Here is a 23,982-nt window from a genome sequence, read left to right on the forward strand (position 1 = left end):
ATACAAAAATTGGCTGAGCGTGGCGGTGGGCACCTGTAGTCCCAGCTACTCAGGAAGCTGAGGCAGGAGAATGGTATCAACCCAGGAGGCAGAGCTGTACTCCAGCCTGGGCGACAGAGCCAGACTCCGTCTCAAAAAACAAACAAAAAACAAAAATTAGTCTGGCGTGGTGGTGGGTGCCTGTAGTCCCAGGTACTCTGGACACTGAAGCAGGAGAATCGCTTGAACCCAGGAGGCAGAGGTTGCAGTGAGCCAATATCGTGCCACTGCACTCCAGCCTGGGTGACAGAGCAAGACTCTGTCTCAAAATAAATAAATAAATAAATAAATAAATAAATTAATTAATTAAAAAATAAAATAACAAAAGAGATGGGGGTCTCACGATGTTGCCCTGACAGGTCTCAAAGTTCTGGGTTCAAGCAATCCTCCTGTTTTGGTCCTCCCAAAGTGCTGGGATTACAGGCGTGAGAAACCACACTCGACCACAGATACCTAATTGATACACATTTTACAAAGCACTTCATAGTTTCACTTGGTCCACAAAACCCTGGTATTAAGCCAATTTTAGAGAGAGTGTGACTTGGTCAAGGTCGCCAAGTAGGTGAGTTGGAGAGCCTAGATTAACCGTGGATGTTGTGGGCACCAGCATTTCCTTATAATGCTGACCATCTGGCTGGCTGTGGTGGCTCACATCTGTAATCCCAGCACTTTGGGAGGCTGAGGTAGGCAGATCATGAGGTCAGGAGATCGAGACCATCCTGTCCAACATGGTGAAACCCTGTCTCTACTAAAAATACAAAAATTAACTGGGCACGGCAGTGCATGCCTGTAATGCCAACTACTCGGGAAGCTGAGGCAGGTGAATTGCTTGAACCCGGGAGGCATTGCAGTGAGCCAAGATCGCACCACTAAACTCCAGCCTGGTGACAGAGCTAGACTCCGTCTCAATAATAGTAATAATAATAATAATGCTGACCATCTATTTCTTTCACTTTGGGGAAAATTTTTGTTGAATTGTTTACATACAAATGAGCTGAAAAAGACTTTAGGGTATGAGTGCTAAGCATAAAAGCCTCCAACTTACATTGAAACACAAATTCTGCAAGGTTTAAAATACCTGGAACTCTTTTTTTTTTTTTTTTTTTTTTTTGAGACAGAGTCTCGCTATGTCGCCCAGGCTGGAGTGCAGTGGCCGGATCTCAGTTCACTGCAAGCTCGGCCTCCCGGGTTTACGCCATTCTCCTGCCTCAGCCTCCCGAGTAGCTGGGACTACAGGCGCCCGCCACTTCGCCCAGCTAGTTTTTTGTATTTTTTAGTAGAGACGGGGTTTCACCGGGTTAGCCAGGATGGTCTCGATCTGCTGACCTCGTGATCCGCCCGTCTCGGCCTCCCAAAGTGCTGGGATTACAGGCTTGAGCCACCGCGCCCGGCCATTTTTTTTTTTTTAAGTAGAGATGGGGTTTCACCATGTTGGTCAGGCTGGGCTTGAACTCCTGACCTCAGGTGATCTGCCCACCTTGGTCAGGCTGGGCTTGAACTCCTGACCTCAGGTGATCTGCCCACCTCGGCCTCCGAAAGTACTGGGCTCACAGGCGTGAGTCACCGTGCCAGGCCTAATTTACTACTTTTTTTTTTTAAACAAGAGTCTCGCTCTAGTCACCTACGCTGGGATGCAGTAGCACGATCCTGGCTCACTGCAACCTCTGCCTCCAGGGTTCAAGCAATTCTCCTTGTCCCGGCCTCTTTGAGTAGCTGAGACTACAGGCGTGTGCCACCAGGCCTGGCAAATTTTTTTTTTTCTTTTTGAGACAGAGTTTTGCTTTGTTACCCAGGCTGGAGTGCAGTGGCGCAATCTCGTCTCACTGCAACCTCTGCTTCCCAGGTTCAAGCAATTCCCTTGCCTCAGCCTCCCAAATAGCTGAAATTGCAGGCACCCACCACCATGCCCTGCTAATTTTTGTATTTTTAGTAGAGATGAGAGTTCACTATGTTAGCTAGGCTGGTCTCGAACTCCTGACCTCAGGTGATCCGCCCTCCTTAGCCTCCCAACGTGCTGGGATTACAGGCATGAGCCACCACGCCCGGCCTAATTTACCGTTAATAGACCTATTTTCTCCCTCACATTTCTTTTTTTTTTTTTTTTTTTGAGACGGAGTCTCGCTGTGTCTCCCAGGCTGGAGTGCAGTGGCGTGATCTCGGCTCACTGCAAGCTCCGCCTCCCGGGTTCACGCCATTCTCCCGCCTCAGCCTCCCAAGTAGCTGAGACTACAGGCGCCCGCCACCACGCCCGGCTAGTTTTTTGTATTTTTTTAGTAGAGACGGGGTTTCACCATGTTAGCCAGGATAGTCTCGATCTCCTGACCTCGTGATCCACCCGCCTCGGCCTCCCAAAGTGCTGGGATTACAGGCTTGAGCCACCGCGCCCGCCCTCCCTCACACTTCTAAGCTACATATTTGACTCTTGCTGGCTTATGTTATCTTCAGGTGATTGGTTCCAAGGCTTCTATGGATAACAAAAATCCACAGATGCTCACGTCCCTTATATAAAATGCCACATTATTTGCATATAACCTATGCATATCCTGCTGTATACTTTAAATAACCTCTAGATTACTTATAATACCTAGTATAATGCAAACAGGATATAAATAGTTGTTACACTGTATTGTTTAGGGAATGACAAGGAAAATAGTCTACATGTTTCCTACAGAAATGACCCTGAATTTTTTCAAAAAAAATTATTTTGAGACAGGGTCTCACTCTGGGCTGGTGTTCCGTGGCGTGATCATAGCTCACAGCAATCTTGAACTGGGCTTCCGCGATCCCCCCACCTCAGCCTCCCTAGTGGCTGAGACTACAGGTACATGCTACTGCACCTGGCTGATTTATTTTTGTTGGGATCTCACTTTGTTGCACAGGCTTCAAATATTCTCAATCCTCGATTGGCTGAAATCGATGGACGCGGAACTCAGGGAATTGGCGCACTGACTGGACAATCAATGAATGCATCACAAAATCCTTTCTGACCTTAGGGCAAAAGGCCAGTGCCCCTAAAGGATTATTCCACACCTTTCTCCTTGTAGCAATGACTCCTACCAGGGAAAGGCAAGGCTAGTCACGCTTGCATTTTGTCACTTGTTCATTTCTCTTTGATTCAATGTATTTGAATCACCACTACACCTGGACACGAGGGACATCTGAGTATTAACACTACAGACTCACAGAAGTCCCGAGCATCCAGGAAAACGAGTAGAAGTGTCTTCTATAAACCCAGGAGGGAATGTGCTGGGTGACTGGCCAGGAGTGAACTCTGCTGAGGCCCTCTTTCTGAGTCTCTTTCAGGAACTGAATGTTTAGGCACTCCAGGAACACAGTTGATAGGAAGCAAGACGCAACTGGTTAATTCCCTCAATTACCAGCATCTCACTCACCTGGCAGTGATGTAGGGCTCTGAAACTCAGAAAAAAATCAGAAAACAGAACCTACGGAGGCCGGGTGGGTGGCTGATGCCTATAATCCCAGCACTTCGGAAGGCCGAGGCAGGTGGATCACCTGAGGTTGAGTTCTATACCAGCCTGGTCAACATAGTGAAACTGTCTCTGCTGCTCACTTTGGGGGAAAAAAAAAAAAAAAAAAAAAAAAGACCTGCTGATCCTTTTGTAGTTGATGACTGGGTTTTCACGCTCATAGATGAAGTGTGCCTCCCTCAAAACTGGTTACATTGACACATTACCCATCTGACATGAAAAAGCGGCCTATTCCAAACTGAATTCCATCCCCTTAAAGTTCTTCCCTAGCACGGAGTGGGGGATGGCAGCCTGAGTGTTTTAAGAGGAGGCGGCTACAACACCTTAAGCAGAGGAAATGCACCTTCAGGGGAACTGCACATATTAAGAATGCTTTTTTATCTTCAATCTGGGCGTCCAAGGGAGAAGGGAGAGAATACAGTCACCGGTTTAGTTACAGTTTATGGTTAGGGCCAGTAAAGTCCCTTCCTCATCCCTCTTTTCCACTTATCACTAGAGACAGAAACTAAGAACCATGACTCCAGGCTGCTAAAAGCCTAAAGCAAAAGAAAACAGAACAAAAGGTGGGTTGCACAAGCTTGCTTGGAAACAGTAGAGGAATAGTGACATGCAGTGCTGACCTGGCCACAGGGAACCGACCCCAAATAGACCTAGTCCTGTTTCCTTTATCATTCACCTGATTAAAACAATGTAATTTTTTTTTCTTTTTTTTTTTTTTTGAGACGGAGTCTCACGCTGTTGCCCAGGCTGGAGTGCAGTGGCGCGATCTTGGCTCACTGCAAGCTCCACCTCTTGGGTTCACGCCATTCTCCTGCCTCAGCCTCCAGAGTAGCTGGGACTACAGGTGCCTGCCACCATACCTGGTTAATTTCTTGTATTTTTAGTAGGGACGGGGTTTCACCGTGTTAGCCAGGATGGTCTCGATCTCCTGACCTCATGATCCCCCATCTTGGCCTCCCAAAGTGCTAGAATTACAGGTGTGAGCCACCGCGCCTGGCTGAGGATGCTAATTTCATAACCAGAGACAATAGACTAAATGAACCACATCTTGGAAGAAAATGACTTTATTCTAATTAACTCACAAAGAATAAAATCATAACAGCTAGTTTAAGGAGGTAACACATTTTGCCCAGTCCCAAATTCTACAGAGTAGGAACACACCCCCTTCCATTTCAGTTCTGAAGCAAGGAAGCTAGGAATGACAGGAGAGGTTTAACTGATGGTTACACTTTATACCTTCACTATCAATTCTATTTTTACACTAAATTAACTTAAGGTATGAGAGCTGATTTTCCATCTCTCCAGGTTGAACTTCTTGATTAGGCCAATCCTGCAAACAGAAAAGATTAAGTTAGAAGAGTGCTGGCTTCATATACTCAACAAAACAGAAGACTTCCAAATTATGAAAGCAGCGACAAAAGGCCAAGGCTATGGCCTTTTTTGTTTTTTTTGGATAAAAAATAGAGATGATGTCTTGCTATGTTGCCTAGGCTGGTCTCGAACTCCTAGACTCAAGCAATCCTCCCACCTTGACCTTCCAGAGTTTCCACCAAGTTTATGGTTTTGTTTGTAAGCTACTGAAGGCATCCTACGACTAACAACACACCCTCAATCTCAAGAGTTCCCCTGAGGAACTTAATTAACTCCTTTCACTCAATGAGGTACAGATACCAGGTATCAGTCTTTTCGTCTATTCCCGGATTCTGGTGACAACAGAATCTAATTTTATATCCACGGCCTTAAAGATAGGAAGTCGGCCGGGCGCGGTGGCTCAAGCCTGTAATCCCAGCACTTTGGGAGGCCGAGGCGGGCGGATCACAAGGTCAGGAGATCGAGACCACAGTGAAACCCCGTCTCTACTAAAAATACAAAAAATTAGCCGGGCGTGGTGGCGGGCGCCTGTAGTCCCAGCTACTCAGGAGGCTGAGGCAGGAGAATGGCGGGAACCCGGGAGGCGGAGCTTGCAGTGAGCCGAGATCGCGCCACTGCACTCCAGCCTGGGCAACAGCGTGAGACTCCGTCTCAAAAAAAAAAAAAAAAAAGATAGGAAGTCACTCACATCCAGTAATCACAGTAAGATCTGGCATACTGATTTATACCTTCTTCTTTTTTTTCTTTTAAATTTGAGACGGAGTCTCGTACTGTTGCCCAGGCTGGAGTGCAGTGGCGAGATCTCGGCTCACTGCAACCTCTGCCTCCTGGGTTTAAGGGATTCTCCTGCCTCAGCCTCCTGAGTAGCTGGGATTACAGGTGCCTGCCACCACACCCAGCTAATTTTTTTTTTTTTTTTTTTTTTTTTTTTGAGACGGAGTCTCGCTCTGTCGCCCAGGCTGGAGTGCAGTGGCGCGATCTCGGCTCACTGCAAGCTCCGCCTCCCGGGTTCACGCCATTCTCCTGCCTCAGCCTCCCGAGTAGCTGGGACTACAGGCGCCCACAACCGCGCCCGGCTAATTTTTTGTATTTTTAGTAGAGACGGGGTTTCACCATGGTCTCGATCTCCTGACCTTGTGATCCGCCCGCCTCGGCCTCCCAAAGTGCTGGGATTACAGGCGTGAGCCACCGCGCCCGGCTAATTTTTGTATATTTAGTACAGACAGGGTTTTGCCATGTTGGCGATGCTAGTCTCAAACTCCCGACATCAAGTGATCCACCCATCTTGGCTTCCCAAAGTGCTGGGATTACAAGTGTGAGCCACTGCGCCTGGCCTATACCTTCTAAAGGAAGAAGAAAACTCAGAAAATGACTAACAAAAATGACTAGAAACCTCTGGCCCAGTTGTTAGGAGTTAATTCTAGAGAAATTTCAACAAAGTCTTGTCTAATTTATTAATTTATTAAACATAGATTCCCCCCCCTAAGTTTTACAGGATCCAGGAATTCCACTGTGAATTAAGCAGATGTAAATTGGACAAGTCACCTACCGTTTGCAAGTCGGCACTGTTTCAGCACCTCATTGAAACCCTCACAGAGCTTGATGTCACCCTGGTTCTGGGCACACTCCAGAAACTGTTTGATCTCATAGAAGCAAGGCTGCTGCTGCTGTGCCAGCTGGGTTCCCTGTGGCTCCTGTGAAGGCAAAACATTCAACATTGCTGAGAAAGAAAATCATACGTACGCCTAGACAATAAAGAGTATCCATCCTCTTTGAGGTTAACGGAAAATGGAACTAGCACCAGATGCAAATTAAAGTTTCCATCTATTAACATGGAAAGTGAAAACATTTATTTTTTTATTTTTTTTGACATGGGAGTCTCGCTCTGTCGCCCAGGCTGGAGTGCAGTGGCGGGATCTCAGCTCACTGCAAGCTCTCTGCCTCCCGGGTTCACGCCATTCTCCTGCCTCAGCCTCCCAAGTAGTTGGGACTACAGGCGCCTGCCACCTCGCCCGGCTAGTTTTTTGTATTTTTTAGTAGAGACGGGGTTTCACCGTGTTAGCCAGGATGGTCTTGATCTTGTGACCTCGTGATCCGCCCGTCTTGGCCTCCCAAAGTGCTAGGATTACAGGCTTGAGCCACCGCGCCCGGCCGGAAAGTGAAAACATTTAAATCTTCATTTACTTAAAAAATATTTTAGGCCGAACGTGGTGGCTCACACCTGTAATTCCAACACTTTGGGAGGCGAGGCCGAGGAGGGTGAATCACTTGAGGTCACGAGTTCGAGACCAGCCTGGCCCATATGGTGAAACCCCGTCTCAACTAAAAATACAAAAATGTAATCCAGCTACTCGGGAGGCTGAGGCAGGAGAATCGCTTGAACCCGGGAGGTGGAGCCTGGGTGACAGAGCACGACTCCACCTCCAAAAAAGAAAAAATTAAATAAATATTTTTAGTAAAGATAGGGTCGCGCTATCTTGCCTAACCTGGTCTCAAACTTCTGGCAAGCAATCCCCTCACTTCAGCCTCCCAATGTGCTGGGATTATAGGCATAAGTCTCTGTGCCCAGTCAAAAGTGAAAATATTTAAAAGCAGAGAGCCAACAGCTTTAACAAAATTCCAGTTATAACTAGAAAGATTCATAAAGATGCAAATAAACAAGAATTGTTATCTTGTGAAGCTTCAGAGAGGAAAAATGGCAGTATTATAGAAAAATGGATGGAGCAGTTTCAAGCACACCAGAAATACAAGAGCATATACACCTATGCTCATTAGACTAGAAAACCCATACACATCAGAAAGATGGGTAATGGCAAATATCAGGTAAAAGAGCACAGAACTACGCAAGATTTTTGATTCGTTAACTAAAATCAAGACAGGGTTAGTAAGAAGTGTCTCTGGGATGAAATATTCAAAGGGAAAAGTGGTTGTTTTTACAGTGAGTCAAGTGGACTGTTACAAGTCTACTCCTTGGGAAGTAGTACAATTCGTACAGTACTTGTTGGTGCTGGCCTAAGGCAATAACTCAACGACCAAATGTGGCTCTAAAACCCATTGTCTATTAACAGCACAGTGGGTTCTAAAATCAAAGACAAGTCCTACACATAAGGAACTTACAAACATCTGGGTTTTCTCATAAAATCCACCCATGGAAGGGAAATGCTGCCTAAATTCCCACCTGGTAAGTGATGTCAGGACTCGCAGGCTCAGCATTACTTCCTCCACTGAAGCCCCCAGTAATGGCATGACCCAGTGTGTGTCCCACAGCAGAGCCCACAGCCACGCCAGCTGCAGTGGTTGCCATCTGGGCCATCAGACCTGGCTGCCGGGGTGCAGCAGCAGAAGAGCCAACTGCAGATGGGGGTGCCGCTGCTGGTGGCTGAGCGACAGGTGCCGGCCTGGGTGCAGCTCTCATCTGAGGTGCCCGGCTATGAAAGAAAATAACAAAACATATCAAATTCCCAATTCCAACCAGTTTTGGAAATTGTCAACTTAACTTACATATTAAAATGGACCTCAAGATTTTCATTTCAAATTATTTACATCATTTTATCTCTTCAATTTTTTTTTTTTTGGAGACAGAGCTTCGCTCTTGTTTCCCAGGCTGGAGTGCAATGGCTCAATCTCAGCTCATTGCAACCTCTGCCTCCCAGACTCAAGCGATTCTCTTGCCTCAGCCTTCCAAGTAGCTGGGATACAGGCACCCGCCACCACGTCCGGCTAATTTTTTGTATTTTTAGTAGAAATGGAGTTTTACCATGTTAGCCAGACTGGTCTCAAACTCCTGACCTCAAGTGATCCACCTGCCTGGGCCTCCGGAAGTGTTGGGATTACAGGCGTGAGCCACCACCCCCGGCCACTTTAATCTTTTCTTGTAACAGTAATAGCCTAGGACAAACTAGTTTTTCCTGCTTTTTTGCAACCATTTCCATGTATTCACATAGCCCACAGTATCTTTAAAGACATATCCAATATGTCATAAGAAATATAGACTATTAAAAGTTAGAAAGATTCTTACAGAATTCATTCATTCAAGTATTAGGTTAACTACAAGGCGCTGGTAATAAAACTGTGAACAACAGACAAAAATCTCTGCATTCATGGAGTTTACATTTTATTGAGGGATCGAGTAACTAAAAACAGGCTGGGGAGTGGTGGCTCTTGTCTGTAATCCCAGTGATTAGGGAAGTGGAGGCGAAAGGATCATTTGAGGCCAGGACTTTGAGACCAGCCAGAGCCACATAATGAGACCCTGTCTCTACTAAAATATAAAATAGAATAAAGTCGCCAGGTGTGGTGCACAGGTGGCGCACGCCTGTAGTTCCAGCTACTCTGGAGGCTGAGGTGAGAGAATAGCTTGAGCCCAGGAAGTCAAGGCTGCAGTTAGCCATGATTACGTCACTCACTACAGCCTGAGTTACAGTTAGCCTCTGACTCAAAATATAAATAAATATTCTAATTAAGACCTAAAGATGGTCAACTGGGGAAATAATCTAGTCCAATTCCTTCATTTTACACATTAGAAAACAAGACTGGCGAAAGTGACTCGTCTGAACTATTATACCAAAAGCAACTTCAACTATTCCTCATCTGTTCAACGTTCAGATGCTTTCAACAATTTTGAGACCCCCTTCTTAAATAACAAAAGACTAATTATGTCCTGCATGTATTTAAAAATCTCCATATGTATCACGCTCCCTCTGACCATTTCCGGATCATTTCCTTGGGTGTTCTTTTCCCCCAAATCAGGCTAGGTCAAAGGTTATGCCTTCCTAGCACCTGGCCATAACGTTATGCCTTTCCCGTTGTTTGGATAGGAAGCTTTTTCTGTAAGTGAATTCCCTCCCCACACTCCCCTAACACACGTTTTACGCTCCATCTACCCCCGCCTGGCCGAGGCCAGCCCACGCCGCAGCCGGCCTTGGTTCGCCCCCGCCCGTGGCCTCCCTCTGCGTCATTGCCCCAGTAGGGTCCTGACGGCCACGCTTTGGTCTCAAACCCCGCGATGGTCTCACCTGGCCGGAGGGGCCATGCGGGAGGTGCGGCTTCGGCTTCCACGCGGCATCCTAGGTACTCGACGGCTCGGCCTCTGGACCTGTAACAACCCGCGAAGAGCTAAGCGACTTCTGAGAAGACCGGAAGACGGGAGGCGGAGCTGGCCTTAATGCGCAGCCAACCAGCACACAGGCAGAGGACTTCCGTTCTCCGACGTCTCCGCGGCCTGAAGGTCACTGGAAGAGGAGGACGTCACGGGGACGCCTCGTCCTTCGCGACCGACGTCATGAACTTGGCGCCAAGATCTTTAAAACCTGGAAGTTCCTGTGGTTGGTCCGCAAACCTTGTCCTCCGGTCCTCGCATCAGACCGCTTAGCATTTTGCTTCCTAGCGCAGCTGAACCATCGCTGCTTCCTTCAAACATTTGTATTAAATCCAACCTTAAGAGTGCCTCACATCTGTGGCTGGATTGCCAGGGGACCTTGGGCAGATTGCTTAGCCTTTGTGAGCATTCAGTTATAAGGGCAAATATTTTTGGAGGCACAATGTGGACGCGTAGTATGAACTGAATGAAAGAAATCGTTTTCGCCAAGAATCGAGAGTTGAGTTAGTTCTATTTGGTATTTCTTGTCTGTGGATCCAGTCAGCAAAAGTTTAATTCAGGCAGCAATAATGTTTTACATTTATGTGTTACTATTTATTTTCAGTTCCTTTTCGTATGTATTACAGAATTTGCGTCCAGAATTGGGATAGTAACCATACACTGGTAAATTCAACAAAAATTTACTGAGTGGCTAGCTAGGTTCTGGAGATACTTCACCAAATCAGGTAAGATTCTACCTTCACGAAGTTAAGTTTCACGGAGGGGAGACACAAACACCTATGTAAATCAGGTGGTGGTGACATGAAAAGCGAGGAAGGAGACTGGAAATTAAGAGGTTATGCAAGGCGGGGGTCATTTGAACCGAGGTCTTGAAGAGGTTGGGGGAAGCAAGCCATGTGTTTATGAAGGATAAGAACGTTACAGGAAGAGAGAACAGCAATTGCAAAGGCCCCAAGGATCTGTGCTTTAGTGATACTTGGTGTGAAATGCTTTTTTTCTTTTTTTTTTCTTTTGAAATGTAGTCTCACTCTGTCTCCCAGGCTGGAGTGCAGTGGCGCGTTCTCGACTCACTGCAGCCTCCGCCTCCCGGATTCAAGCGATTCTGCCTCAGCCTTCGGAGTAGTTGGAATTATAGGCGCACGTCAACACCCCTGGCTAATTTTTTATTTTAGTGGAAACGGGGTTTCACCATGTTGGTCAGGCTGGTCTCGAACTCTTGATCTCAGGTGATCCACCCACCTCGGCCTCCAAGTGCTAGGATTACAGGCATGAGCCACCAGGCCCAGCCTGAAATGCTTTCAGCAGTTACATTAAGCATCGCTAAAGTAAGGGGAAATTTGACTAGTGGCATTTCATAATGGGCTCATGAGAAAGTCCCTTGCAGTTGGCAGTGAGGTTTATTGAGGAGAGGAAGCAGAGATGGAACCCCCATTTCTGCTTGATGTCAATCAGAAATTTCTCCCTTCCACCAGAGGAAGTGGAGTTTTAAAACAGCCTTCCCATGTCCCAGCAACAGCAGAATGTACTTGAAACTAAAGGGTGAATAATGTGGGAGCTAAGCTATGAGGATGCAAAGGCAAAAGAATGATATAATGCGCTCTGGGGATTTGGAGGGATGTGCTAGGGGGATAAGGGATAAAAGACTACACTGTTCAGTACGGTGAACACTGCTCGGGTGATGGGTGTATCAAAACCTCAGAATCACCACTAAATAACTTTTCTATGTAACCAAACACCACCTGTTCCCCCAAAACTATTGAAATAAAAAAAATTAAAAGATCGTTCGAACAAAAAAAGGGCGAATAATACAAAAACCTTTTGTAAAAAACAAAGCTTTATTATTACATAACTTCTTAAAGGAATGAATGCTTTACAAATAATATGACTTTTTACTTGCTTTTAGATAATTCATAAGCAGAGATGAAGAAAATGAGTCTTACATAGGATACATCCTGGCACAAGAGTTTAGAGTGAGAACTTTGGACAATTCAAGACAGAAAGGAATCCAGACCAGAACAGACACCATTTTACTCAAACGTGGCTAAGTCATTCATTCCTAAATTGAAAGAATATTAGATGTTCATACAAGGTTATTTTGTGTTGGTAAGGGATTGAGAAAACCCAAATTCCTGCCAATAGAAAATTGGTTAAAAAAATAATGGCAGGCCAGGTGCGGTGGCTCACGCCTGTAATCCTAGCTCTTTGGGAGGCCGAGGCAGGCGGATCACGAGGTCAACAGATCGAGACCATCCTGGCTAACATGGTGAAACCTGTCTCTAGTAAAAATACAAAAATTAGCCAGGCGTGGGGGCACGTGCCTGTAGTCCCAGCTACTTGGGAGGCTGAGGCAGGAAAATGGCATGATCCTGGGAGGCAGAGGTTGCAGTGAGCCAAGATTGCACCACTGCACTCCAGCCTGGACGACAGAGTGAGACTCCATCTCAAAAAAAAAAAAAAAAGGCATATTCACACAATAGGCAACTATAAAAAAAGAATGAGGAATCTTCTCTGTATATTAATATGAAATGATTTCCAAAATAAACTACAAGTGATAAAAAAGCAAGGGACAGAATTGAGTACAGTGTGCTATTATTCGTGTAAAACAGAACAAAAAGATCATATTGTATATGCATAAAATATCTGAAGTTGATAACACTGGTTGCCTTTAGGCAGTGGGACTGGGTGTCTGTGGTGGGGGTAGGGGCATTCAGTAGCTTTTGGATTTTGAAGCAGTTAATGTATTCTATCCAAAAAACAAATTAAGAAAAAGTTAATTAAAACAAAGAACAAAAAACTCAGAATTGAAAATACCAGAATTCTGCTACATATCATTTATAGTTTGCTGAGACAGATGTGTGAAGTTCACTCTGTTTTTTTGAGATGGAGTTTCACTCTTGTTGCCCAGGTGCGATCTTGGCTTGCTACAACCTCTGCCTCACAGGTTCAAGCAATTCTCCTGCCTCAGCCTCCCAAGTAGCTGGGATTACAGGTGTGCACCAGCATACCCGACTAATTTTGTATTTTTAGTAGAGATGGGGTTTCACCATGTTGGTTAGGCTGGTCTCAAACTCCTGACCTCAAGTGATCCACCTGTCGCGGCCTCCCAAAGTGCTAGAATTACAAGTGTGAGCCACTGCGCCTGGCCAGTTCACTCTTTAGTAAAATTTCTATAGCAACTTCTCATTCCATGGTGATTTCAGTCACTCTCAACAAATTTACTTATAGTTACCAATATTTGAACTTTTGCAGGTGTTATCATAGATATGACATTGGCTGAATGGACTCTTGAATATTGTAGTAAACCTTCTGCTCGAATTAGGTAACAGGCATTTGAAGTTTTAAAATTATGCAAACTGTGTTCCAGAAATTTTACTTCTAGGAATTTAAGAAACTGTCATGATTATACCAATAAATGTGTTGTAGGGATGTTCATTTAACAAAATGTATAAAACAGGGAAAACTTGTAAACAACCTAAGTGTCCTATAATAGAATTCGTTAAATAAGTTACGATATATACATATGATGAAATGTATGCAGCCATGAAAAAATGTTATGAGGGGCTGGGCACAGTGGCTCAAATCTGTAATCCCAGCCCTTTGGGGAGCCAAGGTGGGCAGATCACTTGAGGTCAGGAGTTTGAGACTAGCCTGGCCAACATGGTGAAACCCCATCTCTACTAAAAATACAAAAAATTAGCTGGGTGTGGTGGCTCATGCTTGTAATCCCAGCTACTTGGGAGGCTAAGGCAGGAGAATTGCTTGAACCCAGGAGGTAGAGGTTGCAGTAAGCTGAGATTGCACCATTGCACTCCAGCCTGGGCGACAAGAAGGAAACTCCGTCTCAAGAAAAAAAAAAATTAGGAAAGAATATTTGACATGAAAGGAATTTTTACAATACATACATTGCGTGAAAGAGCAGATTACATGATAGTACACAGTGTATTTATATTTTGAGAAAGTAAATATATATTTTGAATATTGGAATTATATATACCCAACTAATAATGTTATCCATTGAGTCATGGAATTGTAAGTGATTTTTTTTTTTTTTGCTTGTCCCTATTTTCCAGTTTTTCTACAGTGACCATATTTGCAATAATTAAACATAGCATGGTAGTTTAAAATATGTCCACAAATTATTTGATACTCTCTTCAAAAGGTGGAGCCCAGTCCCTGTCCCCTTGAGTGTGGGCTGGGTTGCCTAATTCCCTTCTGACAGATAGTAAAAGCAAAAGTGATGGTTTGCAACTTTGCAAACTACATCATAAAAGGTACTGTGGCTTCCTCCTTGTTCACTGTTTGATTACTCACTTGGGAAAGCCAGCTGTCACACCATGACAGCTAAGCAGCCTGTAGAGAGGCTCATGTGACAGAAACTGAGCCCTCAGGTCAGCAGTCACATAAGTGAGCCACCTTGGAAACAGGCTTTAGGTGACTGCAGTCTTAGTAGACAGCTTGACTGCAATGTCATGAGACACCCTGAGACCAAATGACCCAGCTATGCCACTCCATAATTCCTGACCCACGAAATGGAGATCCTAAGTATTTTTTTATATTTGTTTATTTTTGAGACAGAGTCTCACTCTGTCACCCAGGCTGGAGTACGGTGGTGTGATCTTGGCTCACTGCAACCTCTGCCTCCCGGGGTTAAGTGATTCTCCTGACTCAGCCTCCTGAGTAGCTGGGACCACAGGTGTGCACCACCACACCTGGCTAATTTTTGCATTTTCTGTAGAGATGGAGTCTCACGCTGTTGCCCAGCCTGGTCTTGAACTCTTGGACTCAAGTCATCTGCCCACCTCAGCCTCCCAAAGTGTTGGGATTATAGGCATGAGCCACTGGGCCCGGCCCTAAGTATTTATTTTAAGTCACTAGGTTTGGAGTAGTTTGTTACATAGCAGTAGATAATACACATATTTCCTACAGTGACCGCATTTATAATTTAAATTTAATTAAAAAGGCCAGGCACAGTGTCTCATGCCTGTAATCCCAGCACTTTGGGAGGCTGAGTCTGGAAGATCGCTTGAGCCCAGGAGTTTGAGACCAGCCTGGGCAACATGGCAAAACCCCTCCTCTACAAAATACAAAAAAGTTAGGTGGGTATGGTGGCGTGTACTTGTGGTCTCAGATACTTGGGAGACTATGATGGGAGAATCACTTGAGTCCAGGAAGTTGAGGTTGCAGTGAGCTGTGACTGTGCAACTGTACTCTAGCCTGCGGGACAGAGTGAGACTCTGTCTAAAAAAAATGTGTTTTTGGCCAGGGGCGGTGGCTCATGCCTGTAATCCCAGCACTTTGGGAGGCCGAGGCGGGCATATCACAAGTTTAAGAGATCAAGATTATACTGGCCAACATGGTGAAACCCCATCTCTATTAAAAATACAAAAATTACCTGGGTGTGGTGGCACGCGCCTGTAGTCCCAGCTACTTGGGAGGCTGAGGCAGGAGAATCACTTGAACCCGGTAGGCAGAGGTTGCAGTGAGCCATCATGCCACTGCACTCCAGCTCATTTTTTAAAATTAAAATGTTCTAGTATCTAAATGAGCAAAATCACCAGGTGCAGTTGATCACACTTGTAATCCCAGCACTTTGGGGTATAGAGGCGGGAAAATCATCTGAGGTCAGGAGTTTGAGACCAGCCTGCTGTGAACAGATATTGCACTACTGCACTCCAGCCTGGGAGACAGAGGGAGACCCCATCTCAAAAAAAAAAAAAAAAAACAAAAAAAACAAAGAAAAACCCAAACATAAAAAACCAACAAATGCAGTTGAAAAGAACAGCATCAGCTAGGCACAGTGGCTCATGCCTGTAATCCCAGCACTTTGGGAGGCTGAGGGTGGAGGATGGCTGAGCCCAGGAGTTTAAGACCAGCCTGGGCAACATGGTGAAAACCTGTCTCTACAAAAAATACAAAAGTTAGCCAAGCATGGTAGCATGCACTTGTAGTCCCAACTACTTGGCACGCTGAGGCGGAAGGATTGCCTGAGCCTGGGAGGTCGAGGCTGAAGTGAGCCATGATTGCACCACCACACTCCAGCCTGGGCAACAGAGCAAGACCCTGTCTCTACAAACAAACGAACAAACAAAAAATATGTAAACACAAAACAGAACAGAATCATTTCCTTATCGATAGTTTGAAGGAAGTGAATTGCCTGTAAAAGTTTAGTGTGAGGCCAGGCATGATGGCTCATTCCTGTAATCCCAGTGCTTTGGGAGGCGGAAATGGATTGTCTGGGCCCAAGAGGTTGAGGCTGGTGCTTGTGCCACTGCACACCAGAAGCCTAGGCAACAGAGCTTGCTCCCGTCTCAGAACAACAAAACATGGTTTACCACAACCAACAGGACAATTCTGGATAAAACTATATATGAAATATTTACTGCTGTGCTCAACAAAGTAGTATAGAGGCCAAGGGCAAAAGTCCTGGGGTCAGGCTACCTGGTCTGCTATCTAATTAGCTGTGTCATCTTTGGAAAGGTACTTGAACTCTCTGTGCCTTAGAATCTCTTTTCTAAAATGTGGGCTGGGCACAGTAGTTCATGCCTGTAATCCCAGCACTTTGGGAGGCTGAGGTGGGTAGATCATCTGAGGTCAGGAGTTTGAGACCAGCCTGGCCAACAAGGTGAAACTTGGTCTTTATGAAAAATACAAAACTTAGCCAGGCATGGTTGTGGGCACCTGTAATCCCAGCCACTTGGGAGGCTGAGTCTGGAGGATTGCTTGAAACCAGGAAGCAGAGGTTGCAGTGAGCCAAGATCATGCCACTGCACTCCAGCTTGGATGACAGAGCAAGACACTGTCTCAAAAAAAAAAAAAAAAAAAAATGTGGATAGCAGCATCTACCTCGAAGAATTGTTGTGGGATCAATAGTGTGGAGAACCTAGCAACTATAAAAAAAAGTTTCAGGACCCCATATAAATTTAGCACACCAAGGGGGAAGTTACACCCTGATTGAGTTGCATAGCATGTTTGTAACTTCTGGTTCTTAAATTATAATTTATTCTTTCCTTATTTTCATACTGTAAATGACTATGAGAGAGCAGAGACTAGACCTCCTCGCCTTCCAATCACTCATCTTTGTTAGAGATTAACTGCCTCCTTTATTGTTCTGTACCTAACTCACACCAGATGGCACAAAAGACCCCATGACTTACATATTCAGTGTGAAAGGTTAAACACACCTTTCCCGGAAAAAAGACCACCTCATCTGGGTGCAGTCACTCATGCCTGTAATCCCAGCACTTTGAGAGGCTGAGGTAAGTGGATCTCTTGAGCCCAGGAGTTTGAGAATGGCCTAGGCAATGTGGCAAAACCCCGTCTCTACAAAAAATACAAAAATTAATTGGGTGTGTTGGTGTGCGCCTGTAGTCCCAGCTACTAGGGATGCTGAGGTGGGAGGATGGCTTGAGCCTGAGAGGTTGAGGCTGTAGTGAGCTGCTATGGTGCCCCTGCACTCCAGCCTGGGTGACAGAGTGAAAGAAAGACCACCTGGACTAATCAGATTAACTATGTATTAACCCTTAAACGGAGAGATGCTTTAATTTGGCTAAGCTTCTCTAAACTTTGTAAGTGATCCCAAACTTCTAAGCCTCGGACCACTGACTTCCACTCTTCTGTATCTGTGCTTCCCAGGTGGCCCTCCTAAAACTCTGTGCATGAATAAACTCCCTTTAGATTCTGACCCTTTTGATTATTTGAGATTGGCACGCCATGCAATATACGTTTTAATATGCAAATATTAACCTTCAGAGTAGTCTATGACATTTTTAGGTAGAAATCTTTTTTTTTTTTTTTTGAGATGTAGTCTTGCTCTGTCGCCCAGGCTGTAGCATAGTGGCATGATCTTGGCTCGCTGCAACCTTGGCCTCCCAGGTTCAAACAATTCTCCTGACTCAGGCCCCCGAGTAGCTGGGATACAGGCACCCACCACCACGTCTGGCTAATTTTTGTATTTTTAGTAGAGATGGGGTTTTGCCATGTTTGCCAGGTTGGTCTTGAACTCCTGACCTCAGGCGATCTGGCTGCCTCGGCCTCCCAAAGTGCTGGGATTACAGGAGTGAACTACTTAGTGTACTCCTAAACTACATTTAGGTAGAAATCTTACACATATTCCTATCTTTGGTCTCTCTCTGCTTATCTTTGTGACCTTTTCTTTACAAATAAGAACAAATCATTTGTGGACTTGAAAAGAGTTACCATAGTAACTGAAAAAAAACCAGGAGAGTTAAAATGCCATTCTTGCTGCTCTCTTTTAATTAATTAACCCTCAAAAGGCTAATCTACTTGGACACTACTTAATTAACAATCAAGTAAGGAAAAGATATGGAAGCAGTAAACTTAAGTGACAGGGAAAAGTTCTGTTGACCAAACATGGATTCTCTCCTCCTCAGAAACAAGTTACAGTTGGAGTTACAGAAAATACTTTGAACAGGTCCTTCGGTATCCTGTAGGAAATCAGACAAAAACACAGATCAGTTACTTTTTTTGTTTTTCTTTTTTTGACACAGGGTCTCACTGTCACCCAGACTGGAGTGAAGTGGGGCAATCATGGCTCACTGCAGCCTCAACCGCCTGGATTCAAGCAATCCTGCCGCCTCAGCCATGCAAGTAGGGGACTACAAGCACGCACTACTACGCCCAGATAATTTTTTGTATTTCTGTAGCAACGTGGTTTCACCATGTTGACCAGGCCAGTCTGGAACTCCTGAGCTAAAGCGATCCGCAGGCCTGGGCCTCCCAAAGTGCTGGTATTACAGGCCTGAGCCACTGGGCCCAGCCCAATTACTTTCTTCAGTCTGAGCATGAGCACCGGAAGAAAAGCTCTTACTTGCATATTTTTTTTTTAGAGACAGGGTCTCCCTCTGTCACCCAGGCTGGAGAGCAGTGGTGCAATCTTGGCTCACTGAAACCTCAACCTCCCGGGCTCGATCGCACACATATATATATGTATATATGTGTGTGTGTGTGTGTGTGTGTGTGTGTATATATATATATATATTTTTTTTTTTTTTTTGGACGGAGTTTCTCTCTGTCGCCCGGCTGGAGTGCAGTGGCGCAATCTCGGCTAACTGCAACCTCCACCTCCCGGGTTCAAGCGATTCCCGTGCCTCAACCTCCCAAGTCGCTGGGACTACAGGCGCGCGCCACAATGCCCGGCTTTTTAAATATATATTTTAGTAGAGATGGGGTTTCATCATGTTGGCCAGGATGGTCTCGATCCCCTAACCTCGTGATCCGCCCGCCTCGGCTTCCCAAAGTGTTGGGATTACAGGCGTGAGCCACCGCACCCAGCTATCAATCGCTTATATTTTTAAAAAGATGTTGTCTTCATTTCCTAGCCCCTTCTATCCACCTCCGAAGTTCCAAAGGCTTTAATGCTATTGCAACGGCCGTCAGAGGCCAAGCTGGCGGGTGCAGTTCCCTAATGCAGCTCCCTCAGAGGCAGCCGATTCTGCCTAGGGCGAGTAGCGTCGCGCGATGGGGGGACGCTACCAGGGTCCCCGGGCCCTGGTTGGGGGAGGTGTTGGGCGCCCTTACCCAGGCTCAGGTGGGGCGAGTGCGCAGCCAGGTCTGCAGCTGGCGCTGGCGGCGCTTGCGCTGGCCATTGAGGAGCTTCTGCAGGACCTTGCGCTCGTGCCCGCCAGGTGCAGGCCGGTTGGTGCGCAGCGCCTGCTCGCGCCGAGTGCGGCCCTTGCTGCGCCCGGCCCCTGAGGCAGGGAAGTCGCGCAGGTAGTAGTAGTCCAGGCAGTCATAAAGCTCCTCCTCATTGCTTATGGGTGGTGGCTGCCGGGCCAGAGCCTGCAGACGTGGAAGGGTCCGCTCTGTGGCCGCTGCCATCCTGCCCAGCGCCTGTGGCCACCTGTGGCCACCCGTGGCCACGCGCCCGTGTCTGGGCGCTCCTGGAAGACCCAGCAGCCCCCGCCTCGAGTTCCGATGGGCTCCGCTTGTGAAGCGGGGGTGCCTTCGGCGGCGTCATAGAGGCAGACCTTCGAGGACGTCACAGTGGCGGTACAGTGCCTAGAGCAGGGCTGTCTTTTCCTTGGAGTGGAGCCCGGTAACCCGGACATCCCCGTCAGGTCCCGTAGGTTGCTGGAGAAGGGTAGTTGACAAACTCCAACTCAGCACAGGGTTTATGTTGGTCAAAAATAGGAAACTATGTTCATGCGCGGCAGAGGCGGGAGGATCCCTTCAGGCCAGGCGATCAAGAGCAGCCTGGGCAACACGGGGCGATCCCATCTCTGAAGTCCCACCTCAGCCCCCCAGCTGTTTGAACCCCAAGGTTCAAGGCTTCAGTGAGCTATGATCCCACCACAGCACTGCAGTCTGCGAGACTGAGGTAAATTCTGTCTAAAAAAATAAAAAAGAAAACTATCCAAGTGTGCAACAGGGAGGGACTGCTTAAAGAAAACATGAAGCTGGCTGGGCCCTGTAATCCCAGCATTGTCAGAGGCCGAGGCAGGAGGATGGATGGCTTGGGCTTAGGAGTTCGAGACCGGCCTGGGCAACATGATGAAACCCCGTCCCTACAAATGATACAAAAATTAGCCGGAAGTGGTGCACGCCTGGCCTAATTTTTGTATTTTTTTGTAGAGACAGGGGTCTCGCTATGTTGCCCAGGCCGGTTTCGAACTCCTGGGTTCAAGCGATCTTCTCACCTTGGCCTTTAGAGTTGTTGGGATTATAGCTGTGAGCCACCACACCCTTCCTGGGTTAGGCTATTTAATAACATAAGAAAGTGTGGTGGCTCACGCCTGTAATCCCAGTACTTTGGGAGGCCAAGGCCGGTGGATCACCTGAGGTCAGGAGTTCGAGACCATCCTGGCCCATGTGGTGAAACCTGGTCTCTACAAAAAATGCAAAAATTAGCTGTGTGTGGTGGCACATGCCTGTAATCCCAGGTACTCAGGAAGCTGAGACGGGAGAATTGCTTACACTGGGGAGGTAGAGGTTGCAGTGAGCTGAGGTTGCGCCACTGCATCCCAGCCTGGGCGACAGAGCGAGACTCCAGAGTTTGAGACCAGCCTGGGCAATGTAGTGAAACCTTGTCTCTACAAAACAGACAGACAAAAAAAGCCAGGTGTACCTGTGTCCACCTGTGGCCCCAGCTACTTAGGAGGCTGAGGCAGGAGGATCACTTGAGGCCAGGAACTCAAGGCTGCAGTGAGCTATGATCATCCCACTGCTCTCCATCCCAAGCAATAGAATGAGACCATGTCTCTAGATAGCTAGCTAGATAACTGATACGTAGTTTTCTGTTGGAAATTTTTCCCCTAGATTTGAACATGTTTTTCTAAAGTAGCATTCAACACATCAGCATTTTACAGTGTTATTAGTTGTTAATATGATTCTGTTTTTCTGAAATACAGTATCCTTCACAAGCAGTTTTGTCTTTCAAAGTACATAGATAGGTCCTCAAGTGAATTTGTCTGATGCTGGCGACCTTGGTACCATTTTCTCCAGTTGACTGGAATAGTCAGTCAATAATTTCAGGTCACTGTTGGCCTTAGAAGAAGAGCCCAAAGGCAACAAGCAAATGTGCTGGTGTCCAATCACCTTCTAGAAACATTTTCACTTTCCTGTAAGGTTTCCCTTGATGAACATAGAAGTAGTGTATGTAGAACTGACCCAGTGCTGCCGTGGCAACTTCGTATATTAGGCCAAATTTACATTTCTTACTTTTATGAGAGGCACCTTGGTAGGCTAGTGGAGTTACACACGAAGTCTGACCTCAGCTGCAGTGTCCAGAGATGCAACACGGTCCAATCAAATAACATTCTCTGAGCCTGTTTCTTAAGCTGTAAAATAAGAATAACAATTATATCTGTCTAAAAAGACAGCTTAGTGTATCTGAGTGGTCTTTTATTTTCTATGAAACTGTCTTTAACATAGTAATTGTTTTAATTGCAATACCACATTTGTGTTTTGTTTTTGTTTGAGATGGAGTCTATTTTTTTTTTTTGAGATGGAGTCTTGCTGTTGTCGCCCAGGCTGGAGTACAGTGGCATGATCTTGGCTCACTGCAATGCCCGCCTCTTAGGTTCAAGTGATTCTCCTGCCTCAGCCTCCCGAGAAGCTGGGATTATAGGCGCCCACCACCACACCTGGCTAATTTTTTTTTTTTTTTTTTTTTAGTAGAGATGGGGTTTCATCATGTTGCCCATGCTGGTCTCAAACTTCTGACCTCAAGTGATCCACCCGCCCTGACCTCCCAAAGTGCTAGGATTATAGTTGTGAGGCACTGAGCCCAGCCTCTTTTTACATAAGAATTTCTTGGTTGGGCGTGGTGGCTCACGCCTGTAATCCCAGCACTTTGGGAGGCCAAGGTGGGAGGATCACCTGAGGTCAGGAAGCATTTATTATGTATTTATATGCCCGATATTATGCGAAGCACTTTTACTATCTTCTTTACTACTTTACTATCTTATCAAATCTTCAGGATAGATTTTATCAAATCTTCAGGATAGATCTTCAGTTCTTGTGACTACAAGAGGATACTAAGGCTCTGACAGGAGAAGACATGTGGCCAGCCTGTGTCCCCAGAGCCTATGATCTTACCATTAGGTTACAGTGCTTCTAGGGAGCACATGTTGTGAGGTTTTTGCTTTAAAATGAACCAATAAAAAAACAAAGGCAAAAAAGGCATAAGCTATTAAAACGTGGGAGAAACACTAACAGAACCTTAAGCACATAACTAAAAATATTATGGAAATGTTATTGAATTCATTAGCAAATTTACTCTAATTCTAGATTTTCATTGAGGGATATGTTGTATTACTCATAATGAAGAAAAAATGTTCAAGTATATTAACATAAATACCATCAATATGGTTTATCATGTTTAAATGTTCATTTAAAGCAATTCAGTTAAAATTCTGCATATCATACAATATTATAGCTTGCTAGATTGCAAAGTAAATAGTCATCCAAATAAAAACACCAAAGCACATGATGTTTTTCACTGGCTGTTGCTATTTTTAGGTGAGCATTTGATATATACCAACAGATAGATAATAACATATTGCTAATTTTTTTTTTTTTTTGAGACGGAGTCTCGCTCTGTCACCCAGGCTGGAGTGCAGTGGTCGGATCTCAGCTCACTGCAAGCTCCGCCTCCCGGGTTCATGCCATTCTCCTGCCTCAGCCTCCCGAGTAGCTGGGACTACAGGCGCCCGCCACCTCGCCTGGCTAGTTTTTTGTATTTTTTAGTAGAGACGGGGTTTCACTGTGTTAGCCAGGATGGTCTTGATCTTGAGACCTCCGCCCGTCTCGGCCTCCCAAAGTGCTGGGATTACAGGCTTGAGCCACCGCGCCCGGCCGCTAATTTCTTTCATCGTCATATAAAGGTGGGTTCAGGATAGAATAGCATAAGGCAAAGAAGAATTTGAAATCTAACATCAGTTTGGTGATACATCAAGATAAAAGTAGAGGCCGGGCATGGTGGCTCACACCTGTAATCCCAGCACTTTGGGAGGCCAAGGCAGGTGTATCATGAGGTCAGGAGTTTGAGACCAGCCTGGCCAACATAGTGAAACCCTGTCTCTACTAAAAACTACAAAAAAAAATTAGCTAGGCGTGGTGGCGGGCACCTGTAATCCCAGCTACTCAGGAGGCTGAGGCAGGAGAATGGGTTGATCCCGAGAGGCAGAAGTTGCAGTGAGCTGAGATCGCACCATTGCACTGCAGCCTGGGCAACGGTGCGAGACTCTGTCTCAAAAAAAAAAAAAAAAAAAAAAAAGATAAAAGTAGAGACAATAGGGGTATCTTGGTGAATACCAAATTTAACAAAGCAGATTAAGAGAAGCAGTATAAAAAAATTCTATTAAATCCCTAAGATCCAGGGCTTTGCAATAAATATGTAAGTAAATCCCCAATATCCACGCTGAAAGTTTAAAAGAAATGATAATGATAATTAAAGAAATACAACTTTTCCTTAGCTTTGCAGTAATCTAGAAAGAAAGAATGTTTCTAATATTTAGACACTACAAA

The 23,982-nt window shown here is 45.7% G+C and overlaps 2 protein-coding genes and 1 pseudogene across 24 annotated transcripts in view; 1 reads left to right on the forward strand and 2 right to left on the reverse strand.

Annotated features, from left to right (window-relative positions):
• The first annotated feature begins 3,651 nt into the window (after positions 1-3,651).
• On the forward strand, positions 3,652-3,743 carry LOC114677286 (small nucleolar RNA U13; annotated as a pseudogene).
• An 827-nt stretch (positions 3,744-4,570) lies between these two features.
• CHCHD2 (coiled-coil-helix-coiled-coil-helix domain containing 2) lies at positions 4,571-10,035 on the reverse strand. Its single transcript, NM_001198739.1, is given in 4 exon segments — positions 4,571-4,857; positions 6,448-6,592; positions 8,077-8,326; positions 9,914-10,035. Coding segments are annotated over 4 exon segments (456 nt in total). The 5' UTR covers positions 9,964-10,035; the 3' UTR covers positions 4,571-4,846.
• Positions 10,036-11,812: 1,777 nt separating this feature from the next.
• NUPR2 (nuclear protein 2, transcriptional regulator) overlaps positions 11,813-23,982 on the reverse strand; it is a 145,846-nt gene continuing 133,676 nt past the window's right edge. For 12 of the 23 annotated variants that reach the window (XR_013415308.1, XR_013415312.1, XR_013415314.1 and 9 more), the window contains one exon: positions 21,654-21,791. Coding sequence is in view for 2 of the 23 variants with exons in the window: in XM_015133459.3 (XP_014988945.3) it covers positions 19,540-19,833 (294 nt within the window). In the remaining 21 variants the exon portion in view is untranslated. Of the gene's footprint in view, positions 18,441-19,533; positions 21,792-23,982 lie in introns of those variants that run through there. The other 11 variants (XR_013415313.1, XR_013415317.1, XR_013415318.1 and 8 more) reach the window with 3 other exon arrangements.

This window comes from Macaca mulatta, chromosome 3 (assembly GCF_049350105.2).
Source record: "Macaca mulatta isolate MMU2019108-1 chromosome 3, T2T-MMU8v2.0, whole genome shotgun sequence".
NCBI classification, from domain to species: domain Eukaryota; kingdom Metazoa; phylum Chordata; class Mammalia; order Primates; family Cercopithecidae; genus Macaca; species Macaca mulatta.